The sequence below is a fragment of the Chiloscyllium plagiosum genome, unplaced genomic scaffold (assembly GCF_037043375.1).
Source record: "Chiloscyllium plagiosum isolate Xiang-an unplaced genomic scaffold, Cpla_swu_hap1 HiC_scaffold_43, whole genome shotgun sequence".
Classification (NCBI taxonomy): Eukaryota; Metazoa; Chordata; class Chondrichthyes; order Orectolobiformes; family Hemiscylliidae; genus Chiloscyllium; species Chiloscyllium plagiosum.
This window is the reverse complement of record NW_028270181.1, coordinates 25,106,200-25,130,619: the sequence shown is the minus strand read 5'-3', so window position 1 is coordinate 25,130,619 and position 24,420 is coordinate 25,106,200. Positions and strand designations below refer to the sequence as shown.

At 42.8% G+C, this 24,420-nt stretch overlaps 1 protein-coding gene across 1 annotated transcript; it reads right to left on the bottom strand.

Moving 5' to 3' along the window:
* Window positions 1-2,599: 2,599 nt before the first annotated feature.
* Window positions 2,600-21,364, bottom strand: LOC122547368 (acyl-CoA desaturase-like). The gene is made up of 5 exons (XM_087982428.1): window positions 20,969-21,364; window positions 20,384-20,514; window positions 16,355-16,560; window positions 13,423-13,655; window positions 2,600-4,397 (listed from the first exon to the last, which is right to left on the bottom strand). The coding sequence occupies exons 1-5, from the start codon at window positions 21,183-21,185 to the stop codon at window positions 4,198-4,200; spliced, it is 987 nt and encodes a 328-aa protein (XP_087838554.1). The 5' UTR covers window positions 21,186-21,364; the 3' UTR covers window positions 2,600-4,197.
* Between the last annotated feature and the right edge of the window lie 3,056 nt (window positions 21,365-24,420).

Sequence of the window (24,420 nt, the reverse complement as noted above, 5' to 3'; positions counted from 1 at the left end):
ACTAAGGTTCCTCAGACAAACCTCCCAAATCCATGACTACTACTGTCTAGAAAGACAAATGCAACAAATACATGGGAATACCACCACCTCCAAGTTGCCCTCCAGGCCACACATCTTTGACTTGAAAATATAAAACCATTCCTTCAGTGTCACCGGGTCAAAATCCTGGTACTACAGACAGCAAGAATAAATATTTAGCTGGCAAATAATATTTACATCCTAGAAACCAAAAAAAGCCTTTCGATAAAATAGACCACAGCTTCCTTTAAACAGGTTGAGCTATAGGGTACATGTTAAAAACCACTAAACAAAGCATGCCAAAACTCCCATTGTTATGAAAGGATGGGCAATGACTGGTTGGTGAGACTAGAAACCAATACAATACTGTACCATTGTAAATAGAACTGAACAAATCAGAAAGATGCTTATATTTTGCATTTAAGTAGCACGAGGAAGAAAGGAATAGAAGGAAAAATATATCAATGGGACAAGATGAAGGATAGGAGGTGGTTTATGTGGACTAGTTAGGGCTATCAGCCAGTGTCTGTACTGTTCCTAATATTGATAAGTCAAGCTCACAGCACACCCCTTCAGATTATCAGCTGATGAACTAGAATTCTAATAACGAAAGCATAATTTTCAAACAAACAGTTCATACGATATGGATGGAACAAGGACAGAAAATAAATTAAACTCCTTGTGCTGTCTTTAGTGGTGTGCCATGAGCTTCAGGATCATCTCAGGCAGTAGACTGACTACTGAACCCTGACATGTTGCAGGCTGTTCCACAAGGGTAAGATTGGCTTCTTCACCCCCACTTGGTTGAATTGGCCTAACTGAGCACCAGCAGCTCTCACCGAGGGAAATGCAGACACTCCCAAGCCCCTTCACACACACTAGTAAACCTGCCGAATCACCTTGATTTGGTCTACCATCTGAAAGAGTTCAGGTGGCACATCTCTTACCCTGGGGCAACTCTACCACCCATAAGGTAGCCTAGAAGCTAGCCCTGAAAGGCAAACAGTTCTCAAAACAGCAATTTTTGCCTAGTAGCTGAAAGGATTTGCCACACTGCTTTTCAAACTATTCAAAAAAAATTCCTACTACTTGCTGGAATTTCTAGTGTTCAAGTCACATTAAGCACCAAGAATCAATGGAATTCTTAAGCAACTCCTTCCTAAAGCATTCAGGTTAGTCTGTGACCTGTACTGCAAGAAAGACTGAAGTAGTGAAGAGTGGCAACATTTGAAACTAAAGTGAATGTGTGACAATAAGACTGATTGCATCTCTGTGACAGATGACACTAAAAGGCACAGCAGTTTTAAAAACATCCTAATCACACAATTTACTTCAAGTCATCAAAATTTGCTGCTTCCTTACTGAATTACAAGATCTTGGGATTTATAAGAGAAAGAATAAAAACGTTCATGTGAACAAAGCCCACAGGAGTGCCTGACAACAAGCACCTTACCACGAGAACTAAGTCCAGTGAAATGATCCTAGTTTGTTTCACTCAAGTGGAAAGGTACCTTCAAACCCCCCATCCTGCATACAGGACAGATTAAACACCATTTGCTGCATTGTTCAGGAACTGGGAGTGAAGGCAATGCGCTAACAGACCACAGTTTATTCATGGACTAATGCCACACCTTTTCTCTGCATCCAACCAACCTAATCTAGACATTAGCAGTGAGAGGAGGACAGGGGAAAACAACATTAACTATTTTTAGCCTGTTAAAATTGGCAAGGGACAATACTATAGATGCACCAAGGATCGGTGTACAAGAGCACAGCTAACCAGTTTCAGATCAGTTAGTAAACAGCATTTCCCCAAGATTACAGTGCAAGACTTCCACATAGAGGGGATAATTCCCTTTGCAACTAAAACGGTTGCACTCTGCAGTTAGCATAGAGGAACCTGCAACTTGTATCCAACATGAGTTGTTCTATTGAGAGTTGGAGGAGGAGTGAGAGAAAAAGAGGGAGAGTGTGAGAGACAGACAAACGTGGGGGGTGTGAGAGAGAGTGTGTGGGGGAAAAGGGAGGGAGGCTAAAACATTGCTCGAAACAAGAAACAGGTGACAACGTAGTGGTGCATATTTTAAGCATTGCATAATCTACTGGAATCTTTCACTTCCGACCTCCCCTCACTAAATTTGAAGTCTAACATCAGTGAAGCCATATTGGCTTTAGCTATTCCTGTACAGGGTTGATAGGCCTCAAGTCACTACTTCTTTACAACATTGATAACTGTACACAATTATCAGAGCCTGAAGGAGTGAGAATTTGAACCAAGGTTGTTTTCAAAAGGCTGTATAATAGTGGGAGTGGGAATAGAGGCTGAAGGTTATAGCTCTTTCCTCATGGGAGGGGTAATGAAAAAGATCCCAGCAGGTTCTGAAGGTGAAACTTGCCACCAATTAAATGCTGGCATTAACTGCTCATTTGAGATCGCTATCCTGTTCAAGAGATATGGTCTTTTTTAACCAACTCGAGTTCACCAGAGTGCAGAGAGGTATTTAAGTGGGTTGGGGCAAGGAAGCTGGTGGTGGGGTAAAACAAGGGTTGATTTGGACAAGTAGCATGAACTAATTTAGTTTTGTTCCTGGAGTCTCAGTTTAGAAGTTTTGAGTTTTGTTTTGTTGTTTCTGGACAAGGTGAACCAGTTCTTGATGTACAGGATAGTCTTGATGGCAACAATTTAATACAATTTTCTGTTATAATGTTTTAATTATATTACTATGAAATTTGCATGATTGAAGCACGACAAACATTTAGTCACACAACAATACAACAATGATCACACCGTACACCAAACAAACGATAAGATTGAAAATTTTCAAAAAGTCTCAACACAAGCTCCACATGGGACAGTCCCAACCATCAAAACGCCAATTCCAGAAAAATTCCATAAGCAACCCAGTAGAAATGATAGAACTGTTGAAATATTAGAAACAAGGATCTTGTTTGGTGCAGGTTTATTCACGTGATTACTAATGTTGAGTTTTTTTAAAATGTAATGTCAGTCAATAAAGAGTCTGAAGAGGCACAATGTGTGCCAATGGTTAATGCCACCACTCACCTCCTCACCCCCTTTCACAAAGATAAAAAAAGGAAGCTCCAATGTTCAGCTGTTTTAAAGAGATTGTGGTGTTAGCGAGAGATTACAGGGGAGAAGAGAGGATAGGATGGGGGACACAATAATAATAATAATGTTAAACCAATTATGTACAGAATTAATCTCTGGGCCTTTGCTTTTCCCTCTTTCTCCCCCCCCCCCGCCTAGTTGGGCAGAAGAAAATAGAATGTTACTGGTCAGCATTTGGAATGGATAGAGGCTGTGGTTTATTTGTGGAAGAGTAGAGCGCGTGGGGCTGCCCCTGGCTGCTGGCACTAAAAAGGCTGGTTTCTCAGGACACATGGTTTATAGTGGCAAACCTAAAATCCATCAGCTTATTAGTGTAGTGAAGGCAATGGGTGTACAGTATACTGTGCAACTATTGTGGCCAACCTTGTATTTGAAATGAGACACAGGCAGGGGTGCACGACGAGGCATCAACTGACCCTTTCTTCCAAACAAAAAAAGAAAAAAAAAATTTCACCAAATAGCCAGGAATTTGAGTGGCCACACCATCGTTATCTAAATCATTTCTGCATATCAGGTGCGGGATTAAGTGCTAAATATCTGCAAAAGCACTTCCCTCTGCCAAGACAGCTTATGTTGTATTTCTCTTCCATGTGGCTGAGGCGATAGTTAAGTTGGAATTGTTTTAAGGTGGAATTTTACCTGTGTGAAGAAATGTATGGGAGGAGTGGGACTTGGGAACAAGTGCATCCTCCATGGACTCCTAACACTAACACTGGTTAAAAAACAAAAAAAAGGAGGGTTTATGTCACATGGCCCCAAAGAATACCATTCAGCAAAGGTGCTAAATCCAAATGCAGAGTGAACAATGTCTACTGTCAACAATGAAACACTAGCACTATAACTGAAAAGCTTGTTCTGCTATCCTCAGTCTTCTATTATTTTAACTGGGACACAGAACCAAGATTGATTATGAAGGGAGTAGAGCAAAAGAGATTCCACCTTAAAACAAAGTAATTTAGCCGCTGACAACCACCTTCATGACTGCTGGCGTCTTTGGCATTGGGGGGAGGGGGCATCAGTGACTCAACAGTCTGCTCACTCGAACACGATCAGCCACTCCTGATGCTACCGTCGCCAGTTCTCCTCCTGCGAGCCAAGATGGCCTCCTTCGACACCCTCTTACAGTTACTGGCCAGTCCAAGCCAACACACTGCATCGATGAAGCAGGTGGTGATATTCCCTCGCCAACCATACTCACTGGTTGAATAGTCATACGGGAACGTGTGATGGTAGTTGTGGAACCCTTCACCTGTGGTAAAACACAGGGGTAAAAAAAAAGATACAAATGAATTACAGGACTTATGAAAATATTAAAAAGGACATAAAACAGCTGCTCATAAAGATCTCTGAATTAGCCTGGTTACCTGATTACTCTAGCACACACAGTCATCACTTCAATCTTCCACTCTAACTTGACTTCATCTGATCCTGTGGTGCCACATCCTGATTTGTTCCAATCCTCTTTCACTCAGTCCTGTACTCAGTGGCCGACACTGGCAAGTGCTTCATTTTAAATTTCTCCTCGATTACAAGGATGGTCTTACTTTATCATATCTCTAACCTCTTACAGTCCCTCTAACCCTTTGAAATCTCCTCCCCAGTTCTGGCCTATGCGTTCCTGGCTGGGTCACATCTGTGCCATTTATTCACTAATCCACTGGCTTAACTGATGTAAGATTTTAGAAAAGAACAAACTTAGATTTCTATTGCGCTATTTACATCCTCATGACATCTCAAAATGCTACACAGTTACTACCTTTTGTGAATTCCAGTCTGTTATAATGTAGAAAAGATGGCTGTTATCACATTGTAGTCTGTCAGATAACCTGCTTTAATGATGGTGTCTTTTGAGGGGTCAGGACATTTGGACAACCTCCCTTGCCTTCATTACACCATTGAATCTTCCATATCCACTCGAGGGGTCGAGTTTAACAGTTCAACTGAAAGATGGCACCTCAGACAGGTTAGGTCTCCCTCAGTACCATATGGTGTAAAAACCAAACCTAAAAGATTCTGGGTAATCCAAGATGCAGTACAGGAAAACGGGCAGCATGGTTGTTCGGGGTTAGCACTGCTGCCTCACAGTGCCAGGGAGTGGGTTTGATTCCCATTTCAGGTGACTGTAGAGTTTGCACATTCTCCCAGTGTCTGCATGGATTTTCCCTGGGTGCTCAGGTTTCCTCCCACAATCCAAAAGGTGTACAGGGTAGTTGAATTGATCATGTTAAATTGTCCCATAGGTGCATTAATCAGAGGGAAATGGGTCTGGGTGGGTTACTGTTCGGAGGATCGGTGTGGACTTGTCTGGACAGACTGCGTCTAAGAAAAATTATCAAAATTCACAGCTAACCTTCAAAGGAACCTGTGGAGAGCTCACAACATGGGAGCAGCTAGGTGCATAGTTTTAGCATCATCTTGCGGTAAATCTATAATAGTGAGTAGAGTGGGTGATTTTTTTGATTGTGTTTTAGGGAGATCAGTCTCAAGTTTTAAAAATTTCAAACTAAGTACGGTTAGAACAGTAAGACTTATTTTCTGTAGATTGTTAAGGTGCAAAGGTGGCCTTCAGTACAGCGATGTGCTCTTCCCATTAGATGTGGGAGATTAGGGAAAGTTTCCATGATACTGATGATTATGTCTACAGGAAGTGTCTTTGGTTGCGAATCCTATCAGATCACATGGATGGGTTGGAACAGCAGTTAGAGGCAGTGAGGAATTAATAGGAGCTAGGGGGTGAGATGAATGGCAGTTAAAGGGAGAAAAACCCACAGATACAGGTAGATGGTTACTGCCAGGAAAGGTAGGAGAGGGAGACAGGTATTGCAGGCATCTCCTGTGGCTGTCCCCATCTCAAACAAGTATGCTGTTTTGGAAAATGTAGGGGGTGATGGTCTCTCAGGAGAACAGCCAAGTTTCCTGTACCAAGACTGGCTCTAATGTAACAAGGGGTACGTCAGATTCTAAGCGCTTGATTGCGATAGTGGACGGTCTAGTCAGAGGCTCAGACAGATCTTTCTGTGGCCAGAGAGAAATTAGAACAGTGTGTTGTCTCCATGATACCTGGATCAAGGATATCTGAGAAAGTGCAGAATGTTCTCAAAGGGGAGATGGACCAACAGGTTGTCATTGTACACACTGGAACGAACGACAAAGGAAGGGAAAAGGAGGAGATTCTGAAGGGAGAATATAGAAAGTTAGGCAAGAATATAAAAATGAGGTCCTTAGGGGTAGTAATATCTGGATTACTCCCAGTGCTACGAGATAGTGAGGGTGGGAATAGGAAGATAGATGGAGCGCTAGGCTGAGGAGCTAGTGCAGGGGCAAAGGATTCATGTTTTTGGATAATTGTATTCTCTTCTGGGTTAAAAGTGACTTGTATAAGAAGGACAGATCACATCTGAATTAGAAATGGACTAATATACTGGCAGAAAAAAAAGCTGCTCAGGAGAATTTGGTTTGGCTTGGGACCCTGGGAGATAGTGAGGAAAGAGATCAGTCTGAGGTTGATACAGTTGGGAAAAGGAGCATGTCAAATAGTCAGGGCAGGCAGGAACAAAGCAAAGAACGAGGACTGAAATTAAACTACATTTATTTCAATGAAAGAGGCCTAACAGGGAAGGCAGATGAACTCAGGGCATGGTTAGGAACATGGGACTGGGATATCATGGCAATTACAGAAATGTTGCTCAGGGATGGACAGGGCTAGAGCTTAATGTTCCAGGATACAAAGGCTATAGCAAAGATTGGGGGGGGGGGGGGGGGGCGGAGAAAAGCAAGAGAGGGGGCGACTCGTGTCTTTGACAAGGACTAACATTACGACGCTACTTAGGGAGGATCTTCCTGGGAATACATTTGGGTGAAATCAAGAAATAGAACTGGATGATCATCTTATTGAAATTGTATTACAGAGCCCCCAATAGTCAGCAGGAAAATTAAGACACATCTGTGAGGAGATCTCAGTTACCTGTAAAAATAACAGTGGTTATGGTTGGGAGTTTTAACTTTCCAAACAGACTGGGACTGCCGTAGTGTTAAGGGTTTAGATAGAGAGGAATTTGTTAAGCGTGCACAAGAAAATTCTGATTCAGTATGTGGATGTTCTTACTAGAGAAGGTGCAAAACCTGACCTACTCTTGGGAAATAAGGCAGGGCAGGTGACGAAGGTGTCAGTGGGGGAGCACTTTGGGGCCAGCGACCATAATTCTATTATATGTAAAATATAGTGATAGATATGTGGGCGGCACGGTAGTTAGCACTGCTGCCTCACAGCGCCAGAGACCCAGGTTCAATTCAACTCAGGCGACTGACTGTGTGGAGTTTGCACATTCTCCCGTGTCTGCGTGGGTTTCCTCCGGGTGCTCCGGTTTCCTCCCACAGTCCTAAAGATGTGCAGGTCAGGTGAACTGGCCATGCTAAATTGCCCGTAGTGTTAGGTAAAAGGGGTAAATGTAGGGGAATGGGTGGGTTGCGCTTCGGCGGGTCGGTGTGGACTTGTTGGGCCGAAGGGCCTGTTTCCACACTAAGTAATCTTAAAAAAAAAAAAAGGATCAACCAGATATAAAAGTTGAGGTTTAAGTTGGAGGAAAGCTAATTTTGACAGTATGAGGCAAGAACTTCAGAAAGCTGTTTGGGGGCAGATATTCACAGGTAAAGGGACTGCTGGAAAATGGGAGGTCTTCAAAAATGAGATAACGAGAGTCCAGAGACAGTATGTTCCTGTTAGGGTGAAAGGAAAGGCTGGTGGTTGTAGCAAATGCTGAATGACTAGAGAAATTGAGATTTTGGTCAAGAAAAAAGGGGGGGGGAAAGCATGTCAGGTATAATCAGCAGAGATTGAGTGAATCCTTAAGAGTATACTTAAAAGGGAAATCAGCAGGGCAAAAAGGGTTAAGGAGAATCCAAAGGGATTTTATAAATACATGAAGGACAAAAGGGTAACCTGGGAGAGAATAGGGCCCCTCAAAAAAGTCAGCAAGGTAGCCTATGCGTGGAACCTCAGGAGGTGAGGGAAGATGCTAAACAAGTATTTTGCATCAGTGCTGACTGTGGAGAAGGACATGGAAGGTAGAATGTGGGGAATTAGATTTGTGACAACTTGAAGTGTTCATATTACAGAAGTGGTACTGGATGTCTTAAAACGCATGAAGGTGGATAGATCCCCAAGACCTGATCATGTGTACCCTTGAACTCTGTGGGAAGCTAGGGAAGTGATTGCTGGGCCCTTTGCTGAGATACGCAGATCGATTGTCACAGGTGAGGTGCTGGAACACTTAAGGTTTGTTAAAGTGGTGCCACTATTTAAGAAAGGTGGTAAGGAAAAGCCAGAGAACTACAGACTAGTGAGCCTGACATCAGTGGTGGACTGTGTTGAGAAACAGAATTTACATGTATCTGGAAAGGTAAGAACTGATTAAGGATAATTAACATGGCTTCGTGTGGGGGAAATCCCATCTCACGAACTTGAATGAATTTTTTGAAGTAAAGCAGATTGATGAGGGCAGAGTGGTGGACATGATCTACATGGACTTCAGTAAGGTGTTTGACAAGGTTCTTCATGGTAGACTGGTGAGCAAGATTCGATCACATGGAATACAGGGAAAACTAGCCATTTGGATATAGAACTGGCTGGAAGGTGGAAGGTTGCTTTTCAGACTGGAGGCCTGTGACCAGTGGTGTGCCACAAGGATTGGTGCTGGGTCCATTGCTTTTCATCATTTATATAAATAATTTGGATGTGAATATAGGGGGTAGAGTTAGTAAGTTTGCACATAAAGCCTAAGTTGAAGGTGTAGTGGGCAGCAAAGGACGTTATCACAGAGGACAACAGGATCTTGATCAGATGGGTCAGTGGGTTGAGGAGCGGCAGATGGAGTTTAATTTAGCCGATTGAGAGGTGCTACATTTTGGAAAGACAAATCAGAGAAGGACTTACATACTGAATGGAAAGGTTCGTGGAGTGTTGCTAAACAGAGACCTTGGAGTACACATTTATAGTTCCTTGGAAGTGGCAGCGTTTGGTATGCTTTCTTTTATTGGTTGGAGCATTGAGCATAGGAGTTGGGAGGTCATGTTGCAGCTGTACAGGACATTATTCCAAAAGTGGACTGAACAGTATGCAATTATGGTCTCCCTCCTATCGGAAGAATGTTGTGAAACTTTAAAGGGTTCAAAGATTTACAAGGATGTTGCCAGTGTTGGAGGTCTTTGAGGTCTAGGGAGAGGGTGTATGGGCTGGGGCTGTTTTCCTTGGAGCATTGGAAGCTGAGGGGTGACCTTATAGAAGTTTATAAAATCATGAGGGGCATGAATAAGTTAAATACACAAGGTCTTTTACCTGGGGTAGGGGAGTCCAAAACTAGAAGGCATAGGTTTAAGCTAGGGGAGAAAGATTTAAGAAGTGACCTCAGGGGCAACTTTTTTACGCACTGAGTGGTGTGAGTATGGAATGAGCTGCCAGAGGAAGTGGTAGAGGTTGGTACAATTACAACATTGAAAAGGCACCTGGATGGGTATATGAATAGGAAGGGTTTAGAGGGATATGGGCCAAGTGCTGGCAAGTAGGACTAGATTAGTTTAGGATATCTGGACAAGTTGGTCTGAACTAGGAGGACAGACTTTGATTTATGTACAAGTTCCTTCCATAAGAGGGAAAAAAAAAAATCAATTGAAGATAGTGACTAGCAAACTTAAACTTAACCAACATACATTGAATGGCCAATGAACACTTTAAATGAAATAGGTCCTCATACTCAGAACTCTGGTCAAGTTGCCAACCTGATGCTCTCAAATGGAGAAGTATTTGGCTGGGTGACCCCCAGGATCCCAGAAAACATGAGCACAGACACTAGCTTGGCAAGGTTGCCAGGAGCTACTCCATAGCACGAGTATTGGAGCTCGTTAGGGAATTCCATTTTGTACAGATTCAGGCAACATCTTCCTCATTGCTCATACAGTGTAAAATCCTGTCAGTTATGTCAGCAAACAAAGCCTGGCACCCCACAATAGTAAAATGAGATTCAGCTAACTGAAGAGTAAACAAAGTGAAATGACTAAGTGCTGGCCTAACCTTGAGCCACAATTCATTTCAAATTCATGGTCAATGGGCCCATAGTTAATAATTTCCTAATTCAAATATTTTAATTGGGCTATTAAGGATTATGTTCCCTACCAACAAGGCCAATGACTGTTGACATTTAATGTTTACTTGAAAATTAACCGAGTCCCATAATGTTACAATTCAGGTCTCTTCTGCACTTCCAGCTTTAATGTCTAACCACTGTCATATGTCCCATTGGTCAACTCAGCCCCAGGTTCTGAATTTGCTCCAATTACCCCATCTCTGCCTCTCAAAAAATCTTTTTAAGACTGACAGCCATTACTTTTGATTTCCTGGCCCACTATCTCAACAGAAATTACTGTCCTGTGAACCACCTTTGGGCATTGTAGATTAAGGGTGTGATATACATGCAAATTATCTTTTAATGAGATGGGGATTCTTAGAATCCCTACAGCGTGGAAACAGGGCCTTCAGCCCAAGTCCACACCGACCCTCCGAAGAGCAACCCACCCAGACCAATTCCCTTACATTTACCCCTGCACCTAACACTATGGGCAATTTAGCATAGTCAATTCACCTAACCTGCACATTTTTGGATTGTGGAAGGAAACCTGAGCACCCAGAGGAAATCTACGCAGACATGGGGAGAATGTGCAAACTCCACACAGACAGCTGCCTGAGGCAGGAATTGAACCCAGGTCCCTGTCACTGCGAGGCAGCAGTGCTAACCACTGATCCACCATGCCGCCCCCAGGAGGGGCAACCATAGCCCATAGGTTGCAACAACCAATTATAGAGGAAACCCTAATCAAATATAATCACATTTCACATAAAAAGCAAAATCCTGAAATATCAGACTTGAAATGTTTACTATTTCTCTCTCCACAAATGCTGCAAGACCTAACTTTGCTGAACACTTTGTATTTGTTTCAAACAAAAAAAAAGCTTGACCCCCATGGTTAGGGCCAACAGCTGGAGGTTAGGTAGGTGAGAGAAATATTTGTTCATTCAAGTAAAAAAAAAAGCCAAAAAGTCAGGGGAAAAGAAAAGTCAAGATGCAAGAACATTTAATGTGCTGGAAATTTGCTGGGTTACTTCAGGGACTAAGGGAATATTTACTCTAATACTTTCTTCTTCAACTGTCGCAATTCCCTGAGGAAAGTTCACAGAATGGAGGCCAAACAAAATGGTTCTCCCTAAATTTTGAGTAGATTTTCCCCCACCCCCATTTCAAAGGAGATGACAGCAAGATTAAAACAGTCTCAGATAAGGTAAGCATTCACTAGCATCCCAGATCCAAAATAAACAAAATTCTGGAAATCCACAGCAGGTCGGAGAGAGAAAATTAATTTTGGGTTAAAGACTCTGGTTAGATTAGAAAGATCAGCTCACGCCTCCCTCTCTACAGGGGCTGCTAAAAAGGTTCTGCATTCTCATTTTTACCAAATTTCAACAGTCACAGCTTTTTCCGCATCTGATTAATGCTGAACTTTTGAACTTGACCACATTGAGAGAGAAGGACAAGAGCAGAATCTGCTGCTTCTCTCTCTCTAGATTGTTGACAAACCATTCTAACACTGCAGAGGCCGAGGAACAGGCAGTCAGCCTGTCGCAATCAATGTGCAATTGGCTTGCTGTTGCGATGCTTTCCACTGTGTAACCCCATTTCAAATTGTTAACCATAATAACTTGCATAAGTCCATCATCCCTATGCTCACTGACCTACAATGACTCCTACATCTACAACATTTATGTTTTAAAGTACTCATTCTCTCCAAGACTTCATTTGCCCCTCTAATCTCTTCCACATTCAAATCTCTGGATCCTTCCAATTCTGGTCTCTTGCTCATGCCACATTTTCTTTGTCCAACAACTGGCAGTTGTGCCTTCAGCTGCCTGGGCACCAAGTTGTGAAATTCCTTCCACTTTGCGACATTCAAAGACTTAACTCTTTGTGACTATCTTCTCCCCATAGATTGCTCATATGTTGTCAGATTAGATAACAATATTGAGGGGTGTTTTGGGATTTTTACTAAGTGTTAAGGATGTCACAAGAATAGGTGTTTGGTGGACTGGCAACGAGAGGGCATTGTTGGAAATGGGATGGCTGAACGAAAGCAGAATGCATTTGCAAAGCGCTGAATCCATCTCTTCACCTGGAAACTTTGACATTGCATTTTCAGAAAGGAGATATATATATCACAGAAACAGAAGATGGACTTGCAGTTTTAAAAGCACCTCTCACAACCATCTAACATCCCAAAGCATCTTACGATGAAGAGTCTTTTGAAACATGATCACTGTAGGCAATTTACACACACCAAGTTCCCATGGCGAATAATATCAAGGTTGTCTATCATATGATGCCAGCAAGGGATAAGCACGAGCTGGGATGTGGGGCATCCCTGGCAAGGACATTTGTTGCTCACCCTTCAATGCCCTTGATCTGTGCAGCTTGCTAGGCGTTTCAGAAGGCAAGAGTCAATCATATTGCTGTGGATCTGGGAGTCACATACAAGTCAGACCGGCAGACTGTTTAGGTGAAAAGGGAGTACTGCAGATGCTGGAGATTAGAGTCAAGAGTGATGCTGGAAAAACAAGGGTCCAGTAGCATTCGAGGAGCAGGGAAAAAAAAAACGATGATGAAGGGCTTGTGCCCGAAACAGAGATGAGGCTGGGAGATGATTTAGTTCCTGAAAGGAAAGGAATGAACCAGTAGCAATAATCGAGCATGTTTCATGGTGGTCATTACCACCACTGGCTTTTATAAGTGGAATTGAAATTCCGCTAGCTTTCACAGTGAGATTTGAACTGACAAGTCCAGGGCATTTGCCTGGGCCTCAATTACTAGTCCAGTGACATTGCCACTACCACCCCATCAAGATCTTGATCAAGCTGAACTAGATCATTAAAAACAACCATTCCTACTCTTTATCAAACAGTACCATGGGATTTTAAGTATCCAGCTGAAAGGGTAGGCAGGGCCTCAGTTTAATATCTCATTCAACAGCTGGCACCTTCAACAGTGGCATGCCCTCTGTACTTCACTGAAGGGCTGGCCTAGATGGTTGTGCCCAAGTCTCTGAAGCAGGACTCTGGCTCAGCCTCCAAATTTGGGAAGATAGGTGGCACCAACCAAGCCACAGCTGACTGAATACAATGAGTTACCTCCAAAAAAAAGTCAACACAATGCCAGGCTTAAAATCAAGATGCTCACCGATCGCGCCGAATGCGACAAATCTATTCTCGCGGGGGTTGATCCATCGGTCATAGGGCCGGTTCCCGAACATGTGGGCTGCGCTGTTCACCAACCAGGTGGCATTTAATACCAATGTGTACCGCAGGATGGCAGCGATGAAGTACGCGTTGCAGAGAGACTCACCCCAGAAATACCAGGGAACCACCGTGGGAATGAAGAAACACATTAGCACCACGGAGGGCTTATAATATCTGAAAGAAAAGGGGAAGGGTCACTGGTTACAAAGAAAGGGTAAAGTAGGTTAATAGATCTAAGTCAACTATCAGCTGGCAGTGCCATAGCTGTGGGGTATGACCAGACTTCTCCATAGTGAGAGTTGACCCCTGCCCATTCAGCCAAATCACAGATCGTGGAGCACAAGGAAAGGCCATTCCGCCCACAAATGGCAGCATTCACTCCTTACATGGGTAAACAACCCCAATCATATTTTCCCACGCTGTTTCCAAATCCCTTCATGTTAATTACATAATTTAGTCTTGAACATTGACAATTCCTGCCTCAAGCATTAACCCTGAAATTGGATTCTACTGGACATCAACTGTGTTCAGAAGTTTCCCTGTTCTGTTTTCCAAAACCTCACCAACTCGCAATAGTCTTTGATTTACCCTTTCCCATACCTTCATAATTGCCAGTTCCTCCCATCTGAGCAAACTGTGGGAAACCCAGAGGTGTCCTATCACCCCTCCCTAATCACAGACTAACTTTATCCTAGATGTTCTAGTGATTCAGTGGGTAACGCTCTTACCCTTGAATCAGATAGGTAGGTTCAAGTCCCACTATAACTGGACACCTAAAGGAATGCTGCACTGTTATAGGTGTTGATAGGACAAGACAAAACACTAAACAGAGATCCTGTCTGCATGAAGGCAAACATCAAACATTCCCTGGGCATTATTTCAAAGAAAAGCAATTGTTCTCAGGGTTAATACTTAATCTCTGGATTAACTGCTCAAAGCAGATTATCTGATTGCTAACATTTTGCTGTCTAGTTGGGATCTAGTTGAAAATGAGAAGGGAAGCCCAAGAATCCACGCAAATCCAAGGTAATGAGCTTGCTCAGGGAAACCCGACAGGACAGTGGAAGCATAGAGATGTACAGCATCGAAACAGACCAGTGGGTCCAACTTGTCCATGCTGACCAGATATCCTAACCTAATCTAGTCCCCTGGGTGACAAGGCAGTGTAAAACAGAGAGCAGGGCAGGGAATTACCAGCCTCCTTTACACATGCACTAGAGTGGCTGGGAATAACTAAGTGACCAAACCCTGGGTAACAGCCTACATGTGACCTAGACTGGTTGACATACATGCAGGGGAGCAGCTGCCTGAGTTAGCAGCACGAAACCCAGAGGCAAACCTACGCTCTCAACGGAAGCATTTTAAAAAAAAAAACACTTTTCGCTCTTCATCTCCTCACCCCCACTAAGTTTAATGGAGGCACACAGTGACAAAAGTGAAGCACAGCCTGTGCTAATTTCTAAAATGAGGAGCATGATTTATCGACTCCAGGAGATGAAAATAATCTGTGGCTCAAGTTGAACACCTGGACCACCTTGGGACAAAGACTGCTGGGAAATAGGTCAGAGTAAAGAAAATGGCAGTCATTCCAACACCTCAATTTTAACTCCAGTGCACCACATTTTCAGCAGATGGTTAATGTTTCTTCTCTTCCACTTAAAAATAGTAAAGCAGCCAGGCACAGCACAGGAATAATCAGGGGCAACTCTGCAGCACTGGATGTGCTACTTTGAACCCCTTGACTTAATCAGCTTAATGTACCTTTTGACAGCAGAGCACCACTTGGGTGTAGATACTATGCACTGAACGGTGCCAAATCTGAAGGAGGGACCACTCTACAAGCCACAGAGAGGTGCAATGCCCATCTTCAGGACAAGGGATTATTCCCGACAGATGTACTATTGATATAAGAATTCTCTTCCATGTTGATGGTTGGAGTTTAAATCCAGTTTAATGCAATAAAGTTGTCTCCTCTGACATGACTAAGACAGGAGGCATTATTACTGGCACAATCCCATAAACTATCAAAGTGTGGACATTTCACCCAGAGACTACAACCTTGACTGTAATACTACAATCACACAAAGCCATTTTCGTTAGAAGATTCCTCACTCCCTAGAACGGAGAGATAATCATGAGGCAAACCAGATTGAAGCCGGGATCAATCAGAGGGTATACACTTGCAGACTCCGAAGTCACATTTTAAATATTGTATCAATTCCAACTGCACCAACTTTGCTATATCATTTGTATGGTTCTATGGCAAGTATTTATGATTCAGTTACACACATTTCCTTCCAATAGCAATCAACTGGACAGTAATCACTATTAGGAACATCCTCTCTCCTGTTGGGATGTGGAGGTGAACCAATTCCTTGGCTAAGGTCACCTTCTTTAAATTCATTTGTGGATGTCTCTGGCCGACCCAGCATTTATCCCTAGTTGCCCTAGAAATGGTGGTGGTGGTGGTGAGCTGTCTTCTTGAACTGCTGCAATCCACCTGCTGCGGGTTAATCCACAACACCCTTATGCTGACTCAACATAAGTCAGTTAACTGGTCTTTGTCAAAGTTGATGGATATTCAGCCCTTCAACTTAATCTTGAGAAAGATGGGACTCCAACTAGTGTTTAACCACACTATGCTTCTTTTGAGTCAACAGGATTTAATTGCTGGTTCCATAATCACCATACTTTGAATGCTCCTAGCTGAGGTAAACAGCAATGTAGGCTGGCGCTCATTTGGGACCTGGCTGAATCTGACCAAATTTTTTGCCTGGAGTAGTCCAGCAGACTGAACAAGTGATTTGCACCCTCGTCCTGAGCTGGGCTTGAACCCAATGTATCCCAAAGTGCCTACAGTCAAAAGTACTAACTTTTTCTGAAACATGACAACGGGGTCTGCCTTCAAGTCACTGAGGTCCAGCTTGCTTCCCTTTTCAATCACATCTGGATGCTTCCGGACCATCAGCCAGCCGACATGCGAGAAGAAAAAGCCACGCGTGGCGTTGTGAGGGTCAGCGTCTGTTTCTGAGAATTTGTGATGTACTCGATGGTCCCGAGCCCATTCATAAATATGATTCTAGAAGGAAGAGGCAAAGTTACAAAGGGTCAGTAATTGCAACCTCTGGAGTTGGTCAGTCTCCTACCCCCACCCCTCCCTATTCCTACTACACCACCCACCATTCCTACATCCTGTACATCTTTCTTCCTGACCCCTAGAAGCTGAAGGGGATAACTTGGTATAAAAGACCATAAGATGCAAGTGAAGTAGGCCATTCAGCCTATCACGTCGGCTGCACCAATGACGTGATAGTCCTTAACTCCACTTCCCAGCCTTTTCCCCATAACCATTCTGGTTAAAACCTTGTTGATCTCAGCCTTGCTATAAATACAGTACATTAATTGGTGGGATAAAAGTGCAGATTGTCTCTAAATGCAGTCTTTCAAAGCCAGAAACTGAACATAAACCAAGGCAGCCAGCAGGACAGGCCTAACTCAGACCTTGAGCAGTCTCCAACCTTGCTCAAAGTCCACACTGATTTAATTTGACCTCCAAGACTTTTAGAAACCTGCAGGCTAATTCAACTGACTCTGGTGGGGTAGGGGACATTGAGGTTGCTGAAGCACATCGGGGAAAGGTATAGATGAGGGGGTCAAACTAGCGCTCTGCGCACAGACCAGCTCCATTCACATTTATTTTTCTGGTATGAAAAACAGAAATTGCTTGAGAAACTCAGCTGGTAAAGCAGCACCTGTAAAGAGAGAAGAGCAGAGTTAATGTTGAGAGTCCAGTGACCCTCCTTCTGAACTGACTTAAGATGCTACCAAACCTGCTAAAAATTAACAAATTTCTGTTTTTGTTTCAAATTTTCAGTATCGGCACTTCTGTTGTCTTATTTAAATTTGGAATGCCCTGTTTAAATTTTGTGGCCAGTGGATATGAATAGGGATTTTGTTTTAAATAAAACCTTCATCTCACTAGAAACTACTTCTTGAAGCAGCACATTTGTTACTGTTAGTGATTCAAGATTTACACAGATTAATGGACCTACATGACTCACAACATGACAGGGCACAGTTGTAAGGTCCATCATGGATTAGAATCAGGCTCTATACTGCTCCAGAGATCAATGCCAGCAGGGTATTTACACCATGGGGTGGACTACAGTCTGTTCCAATAAGCTGCTTCAACTTTAACCTTGGATAAGCCACAAGATATAGAAGCAGAATTAGGTCAGTTGGACCATACAGACTACTCTACCATTTATGAACATGCTGTTTCTCAAATTCATTCTCCTGCCTTGACCCTGTACTCTTTGATCCCTTAAAACCAAGAACCTCTCTGTCTTAAATACATTCTGACTTGGCTGCCACAACTTTCTACAGCAACGAGTTCCAGATTCCTCACTCGCTAGCTGAAGGAATTCCTTATCTCAGTTCCTTACAGTTGTGCCTTCACTGAGGCTGTGCTCTTGGGTCCTAGTTACTCCGACTAGTGGAAACACCTCCATTTCATTCTCGCCAAGCCCCTCTGTATTCTGCAGCTTTTAATGAGATGCAACACCTGCCCATCCTTCTAAACTCCACCAAGGACAGTCTCAGAATTCCCACCTGCCCTTCATCCCCAGGATTATTCTTGTGAACCTCTTCTGAACCCCTCCAAAGCCAGCACACCCTACTTTAAAAATCAGGGCCAAAACTATTCTCAATATTCCAAATACAGTCTGACCAAAGCCTCAGCAATACATCTGTTGTATTGTAGCCCTCTTGAAATGAATGCTAACATTGCATTTGCCTTCCTAACTGCCATCTGAACCTGCATGTTAACCAAGAGAATTCTGAATCATTCCATTTCTCATCACTACTACCTGTGTGAGCTGTCACTTTATACCAGCTTTAGTTTTCTAAGTGCACTAGTTTATCAAAAACTCAGTTTTAAGTAGGAGTTAACACTGAGCAGGGCATACATTTATCCAGTGTTCCTATCCACTACTCTTCCTGCAGGTTCCATCTAGTAAATGCAACTGTACACCATAGACATTACGTTGCTTTATAAAAAAATAAAAATATAAACATGATAAATATATACACAAAAACATTTGCATAAATATGCAGAATATTGCATACACAATACCTTTTATTACAAGGTTATAGTAACTAGTAATCTGCTATACACACAATATAGAGTATTGTCCAAGATAGAGGTATCCTGTAATTTGTATATGACCCCAGACATCTGTAGTGTCCCATTATGGTACATGTACATATTGTACAGGCAATACACAATCTTTTGTATATTTTCAGGGAAACCGGTCTAGTACTGTTTGTACTACTAGTAGCTGTATCACTACTGAGAACCTGAAGCACAAATTTCAAGTTGGTCAGTCAAGAACTTGGTCAAGTTAATGTTTCCAATGTGGGACAGTTCTGTTCCAGATTGAAAACATTTGTAGATTCCTTTACGCATTCATTGCCGACTTGAGATATACTGAGTACGTACAACCGTATGTAAAATAGTGGTCTCAGAGGGATTCGTTTCGAGAACACTGATGGATGGGATGGTCCATACATATCCTGCTGATAACCACACAGGATGTCAAATTAGTATTGCCTTTAACCGTTTTAGAAAAACATTTAGCATCCATTTTTAGAAACCCAGCTATGGACCAATCATACAAAAACCTGCACTCAAAGAATACTGGGCCCAGTTAAGAGAACAGTGTGCTGGTTGGAGTGTCCACATGGCAATACTGCTGCTAAGGCAGACAAGCACCTTAACACTGCACGCTGTCCTCCATGAACAATCATATAGCACCTTTTAAAGGCAGGAAAAATGTCCCAAGACACCGTGTACAAAGTGATGTGGGGCATAGACAAGAAGAAATGTTTCCCCTTAATAGAGAGATCAACAGGGGGAGGGGGGGCACAGATTTAAAGTAAAGAACAGGTGGAAGAATATTTTCACCGTAAGTGGTGGATATCTAAAAACTACTGCCTGAAAAGTATGAGAGAGGTGGGAACCATCACTACATGTAAAATATCGTTAGATAACTTGAAATACTATAGCATACAATGCTTAGTTCCAACTGTTGGACAAGTCCTGGACGACCACTGCAGACATTAGGGGCTGAAGGGCCTCACTGCATATTGTAACACTCATTGGATGACAAGTCCAGCAACATATTTTATTGACCAAAAACTTCAGGAAAGAGAGGTGTTTTAAAAAGAAACAACTCCAACCAAGGGGAGGTAATTGCAGAGCATTGGGGCCTGCATAGCGTGACCACATATAGCAGAGTGTAAAAGGTCAGGATTAGAGTGTCACTAAGGGCCAAGAAGGTTGTAGGAATTTATACAGAGGTTAGGAGCATGGAGGGATTTGGAAACAATGGGGAACTTTCCTTGGAAACCAAGCAGCTACTATGCAATAGTAAATTAGTGTTTGTATTTGTACAGAATATTCAGAGATTTATGGAATGTAATGAATGAAAATCTACATGTATTATCTAGCAACGTACCTTGCAATGCATGCACTAGATGGCAGTTAGCTATCACTTAATACTTTTTTCGGGGGGGGGGTTAATGACTATTACAATAGCAGACACGAATTTAGAAATCAAACCTTGTCATAAATATCTATATTATATCTATAAGTACACACCCTCATCAGTCTGAACGGTTATTTCACAAAGATAGTACTGCAGATAAAAAAAAAAGGACAGGGGAGATAAACTGAGGCAGACCCAGCTCAGCCCGTTTTGCTCCTTCCAATTTTTTTTTAAAATGGGTATTTGCGTATTCTACCCACTCCCCGGATCCTGATAACTTGCAGATTGATCCATCCCTTGTTTCCGCACTACCAAAGGACTCTTCCTCCCCCCACACCTTAGTTTTGTCTTTACCTGGAAAGCCATAGAGTTTGCAACGGCCAGGAACACCCTGAGCGGCGTGGTGGCTGTGTAAGACCGGTGACTCCATAGTCGGTGAGCACCCGCTGTCACCCCAAGGGCACTGAGCAAGAAGCAAAAGGCGGCTACACAAGAATAAAACAGACAAGTAATTTGTTTAAAAAAAAAGCCATTTAAGATCTGGTGCAAACAGCCATTTTGTATAATCAGCCTGCAGCCCATTCCCACACCTTTAAAAAAGGAGAGAGAGAGCAAACAAAAGGCACGTTGAGAGACTCGAAAATACGCAGCAAAAATACTGAAAACGTGCGCCATTGATCAAGACAGGTCCAATTAAATCCAGCTGTTTTAAGCAGGTTCATTTTAAAGAGAATTTCCACGCCACTGCAGTCAATAAGTTATTTCCGCATTTCTTTCAAAACAGTTAATATTGATCCGAGTGGTTGAAAATGCAATTGCATTTGTTTAAAAAAAAATGAAATTGCATTCTGCAATAGATTAAAAATGGATAATACAGTTTTCTTTTCAACCAACCACCCTTTAAAAATGCAAGTTAATTGGAGATGTAAGTGATCTTACCCCATAGCCAGGTTAGCGGTTTCGCGAAAGGCACCAGAACGGAGGAGTAGATAGCAGCTAAGTGCAGAGCCCCCATCAGGATAATGTTCCGCCACACCATCTTCATAGCCGGCTTGGCTCCTTGCTTCTCCCTGTAGGTGTCGTCGAAGGAATCATCCACCGGCCGGTCGTCTACGAACTCCGGCGAGGTCGCAGGCTCAACGCTAGCGCTGCTCATGTTGCAAATGGAAGGAAGCTACAGATCCCGAGATTTGTTTTCCCACCACCTCCTCTTCCACGTTGTGTTACTGCAATGCTCTCTGACTGTTGCCTGTGAAAAGTGTCAGTGTTGGTGAGGATGAGGGGGAGGGAAGAGGGAAAAAATAAAGCAGATGATCAATAAAGCAGCTGGCTCCTACTTTTCGGAAGACAGATCTGCATTGCATTCATTGGTCCGGCTAGCTTTGGTGCCACCACACTCCAGCTCTGATTGGTTCGACATTGGTGGCATGTTATGCTTGCAACACGCTCACACATGCAATTACACTTGTAATATATGCGCAACGCAATGCAATGCAATTTCTAGAGCCTACGAGGGGTGGGGGGCTGTGGAAATGTTCGCCCCTTCTCAATTCATTTTTTTTTAGCATTAGCGGCTTATGTCCAATAAAGAAACATGGGGGTTTGATATTTTGAGAGGGACAATGTACACATGTCTGCTGCCCCCTTTCTGTCACTTACGTTTGCTGTAAGGCAAGTAAACTTTCAGGTATGTAATATCTCGTTACAGTACCTCAACTATCGGAGTCAATGGCCTGTAGTAACCCAAGGAAAATGTAGGTCATTGTGCCAGGATCTCCCGCAGGTCCTAGTGCTCACTCTTCAGAGTGCTAAAATTTAAGCTGCATTTTCGTTTTTATCTCCCTATCCCCATATTATTTTTAAAAGTCATTCCACCCCTCTCCCGAATTCAGTTTATGCAAACATCCGGGATAAAATGAAAACAAGATTTATGATTTTTGAAAGACTTTTAAAAACATCTTACGTTACTTTTAATTTGCTACACGTTGCATCCGGGTCAAGCACGCTTTTAAAGAATTCCGCATTTTCAGAGGTTTTATTTGGAGAAATCAACACCTCAGCCCTCATTATCAACCAACGACAGACGGAAATAGTTATCTGCGATTTGGTAGATTATAACAAGTAAACTATCGGGGGAAACAATTTATATATAAATTAACGTTTAATAACGAGATAAATTTCTCAGCACTGCTGTTCGATGCATCAAACGTGAATTAATGTGGCTAAACGCACATCGTCAATTTAAAGAAATAAATCCTAATCCCCAAACTGTTCACTACATTGCAACCGATATGCAGCATCTGGTTCTAATGTGCTCAACTCACGCTGGAAGGGAGGCGGGAGCGAAATGTCCTCCCGTTCACTTTGATCTTTGTAATCAAAAGCCATATTGTGCTGCCTGAGTCCTACAAGCTCGCTACTTGGCTGACGGCCCAGTTCCAGTTTGTCCGATAGTAACCCCCTGCATTCCTCCGTCACAAGATCATCGGGGCGGGACTTCCTACAAAATGAGGTAAGTGCATAGAGAAGGAGAGAGACGCAACTTGACAATTGTCACGTCTCACTTCTGGTCCTTTGACCCCCCGTTCATATACTCAATGGTTTTTAAACAAACCCCTAGGGTTTAAGGATAGTCGCTACTTCGTGAGATAAACCCCCCAACCTTACCCTTTCTGCAGTGTTCACGGGACTGTGTTATCCCTTGGAAAATTCTGATCATGCAACCCCCTGGAGGAAAAGGGAAACAGGTTGTTTGTTTGAAACCAGCGTGTGTCTGTGACCGAGATGCGCGGCCTAAAAACAATTCTGAAAAAAAATACGGAGGAATTGTAAACAAAAATGAGCGTTTTTAAGGCGCTTTACGGGAGTACTATCCAGTATTTGACGCTAGAAAGCCGTGCGTTATCACCCCCGATCAGACCATATGTAATGATCTGGCCCGGAACTAGTAGAAAAGCTATTTCGAAAAGACGAGTAAGCGAGATCCAGGGGACTTAATAAATCACCATGGGAAGGCAATGCTTCAGTGGTATTATCGCTAGACTATTAATCCAGAGATCCAGGTTCTGTTGGCCTGAGTTTGCATCCTGCCATTGCAGACCGTGTAATTTGAATTCAATAAAAATCTGGAATTAAGAGTCAAGTGATGTCTGTGAAACGGTTGTCTGTGGTCAAGAAAACCCATTTGGTTCACTAATGTTCTTAAGGGAAGAAAATCTGCTACCCTTGATCTGACCTACCTGTGCCACATCCAGATCTACAGCAATGTGGATGACTTAATTGCCCTGTGGACAATTAGGGATGGGAAATAAATGCTTCCCCACATTGTGAATTAGGGAAAAAAAGTTTGCATTGTTTTTTAATAAAAGACTTCACAACATTAGAACAGCCATAAAATCTTTAAATCCCACAGATTTGTCAACAATTCCCCTCCCCAGACATTAGTTACACACTAGGTCATCAAAACTTGTTAACCTTCACAAGGGATCAGAATTCTACACTTTTGCCAGTCTGGTTTTGGAACTCCAACTTAAGATTCATTCTATCCCAGTGACTGCTCCTGTTCCAGTCAGTCTCTCTCCAGGGTCTCAGCTCACCTTGGTTCTAAAACTCAACTCCAGTGTTCGATCTTAAGCAAGGCTCTGGCTTTTCACCAACATCTAGTCTCAGCAAGCTAAGCTGCCCCTGGTCCCCACCCTGAGCTCTAACCTTGTTTATTGCATTAAGGAGATGTTGCCTGTGAGCTTTTCCCCTACTAACCTCTGAACTACACTGAAATATGAATACCATCAGGCTTCTTATAAGCCCTTCACAGTTTCCACCAACATACTCAGCTTTCTCAGCTCCCGAGAATGTCTTTTATGTCCTCACTCCAATACTTTAGCTGCCTACTAATTCTTAGAATATCTGACTGAGTTCTAACAGTAGAGAGTGATCTACCTGTTCTTGACTTCTCACTGAGTTCCAACATAGAATCTGTGTAGTTCTGCTGCTTTCCTGGCAATACAACTAACTGCAGAATCCAATCACAGACTGTTCATTTTCACTCTCTGCCTGTAACCTTTGAACATTTCTTCAATGACCTCTGCACTATCCTAGGTGACCTATTAAAAACCTAGCAATAAGCCCTTTTCCTGTTGTTAGGCAGAATTGAATGTTAGTAACATTTTGAAATCTTCAAATGTCGTATCTTTGGAACTGAATGTATCTTCAAGGACATGTTTTTACAGTTTACTGAGAATGGATTTCATCATTTAAATAACTCATGTCCTGACTCCCCAAAGCCTGTCCACCATTGACAAGGCACAAGTCAGGGGTGTAAAGGAATACTCTCAAGTTGCCTGGATGAGGGCATCTCTAACAACATAGAAGGTTGATTTCCATCCAGGACA

Excerpts from the sequence above, each read along its gene's own strand:
- LOC122547368 (XM_087982428.1), bottom strand. The coding sequence starts at position 21,185 with ATGAGCAGCGCTAGCGTTGAGCCTGCGACCTCGCCGGAGTTCGTAGAC. Across the intron at positions 20,515-20,968 it reads ACCGCTAACCTGGCTATGGG|CCGCCTTTTGCTTCTTGCTC; the intron begins GTAAGATCACTT and ends ATTCTTGTGTAG. Across the intron at positions 13,656-16,354 it reads GTTGTCATGTTTCAGAAAAA|ATATTATAAGCCCTCCGTGG; the intron begins GTTAGTACTTTT and ends CTTTTCTTTCAG.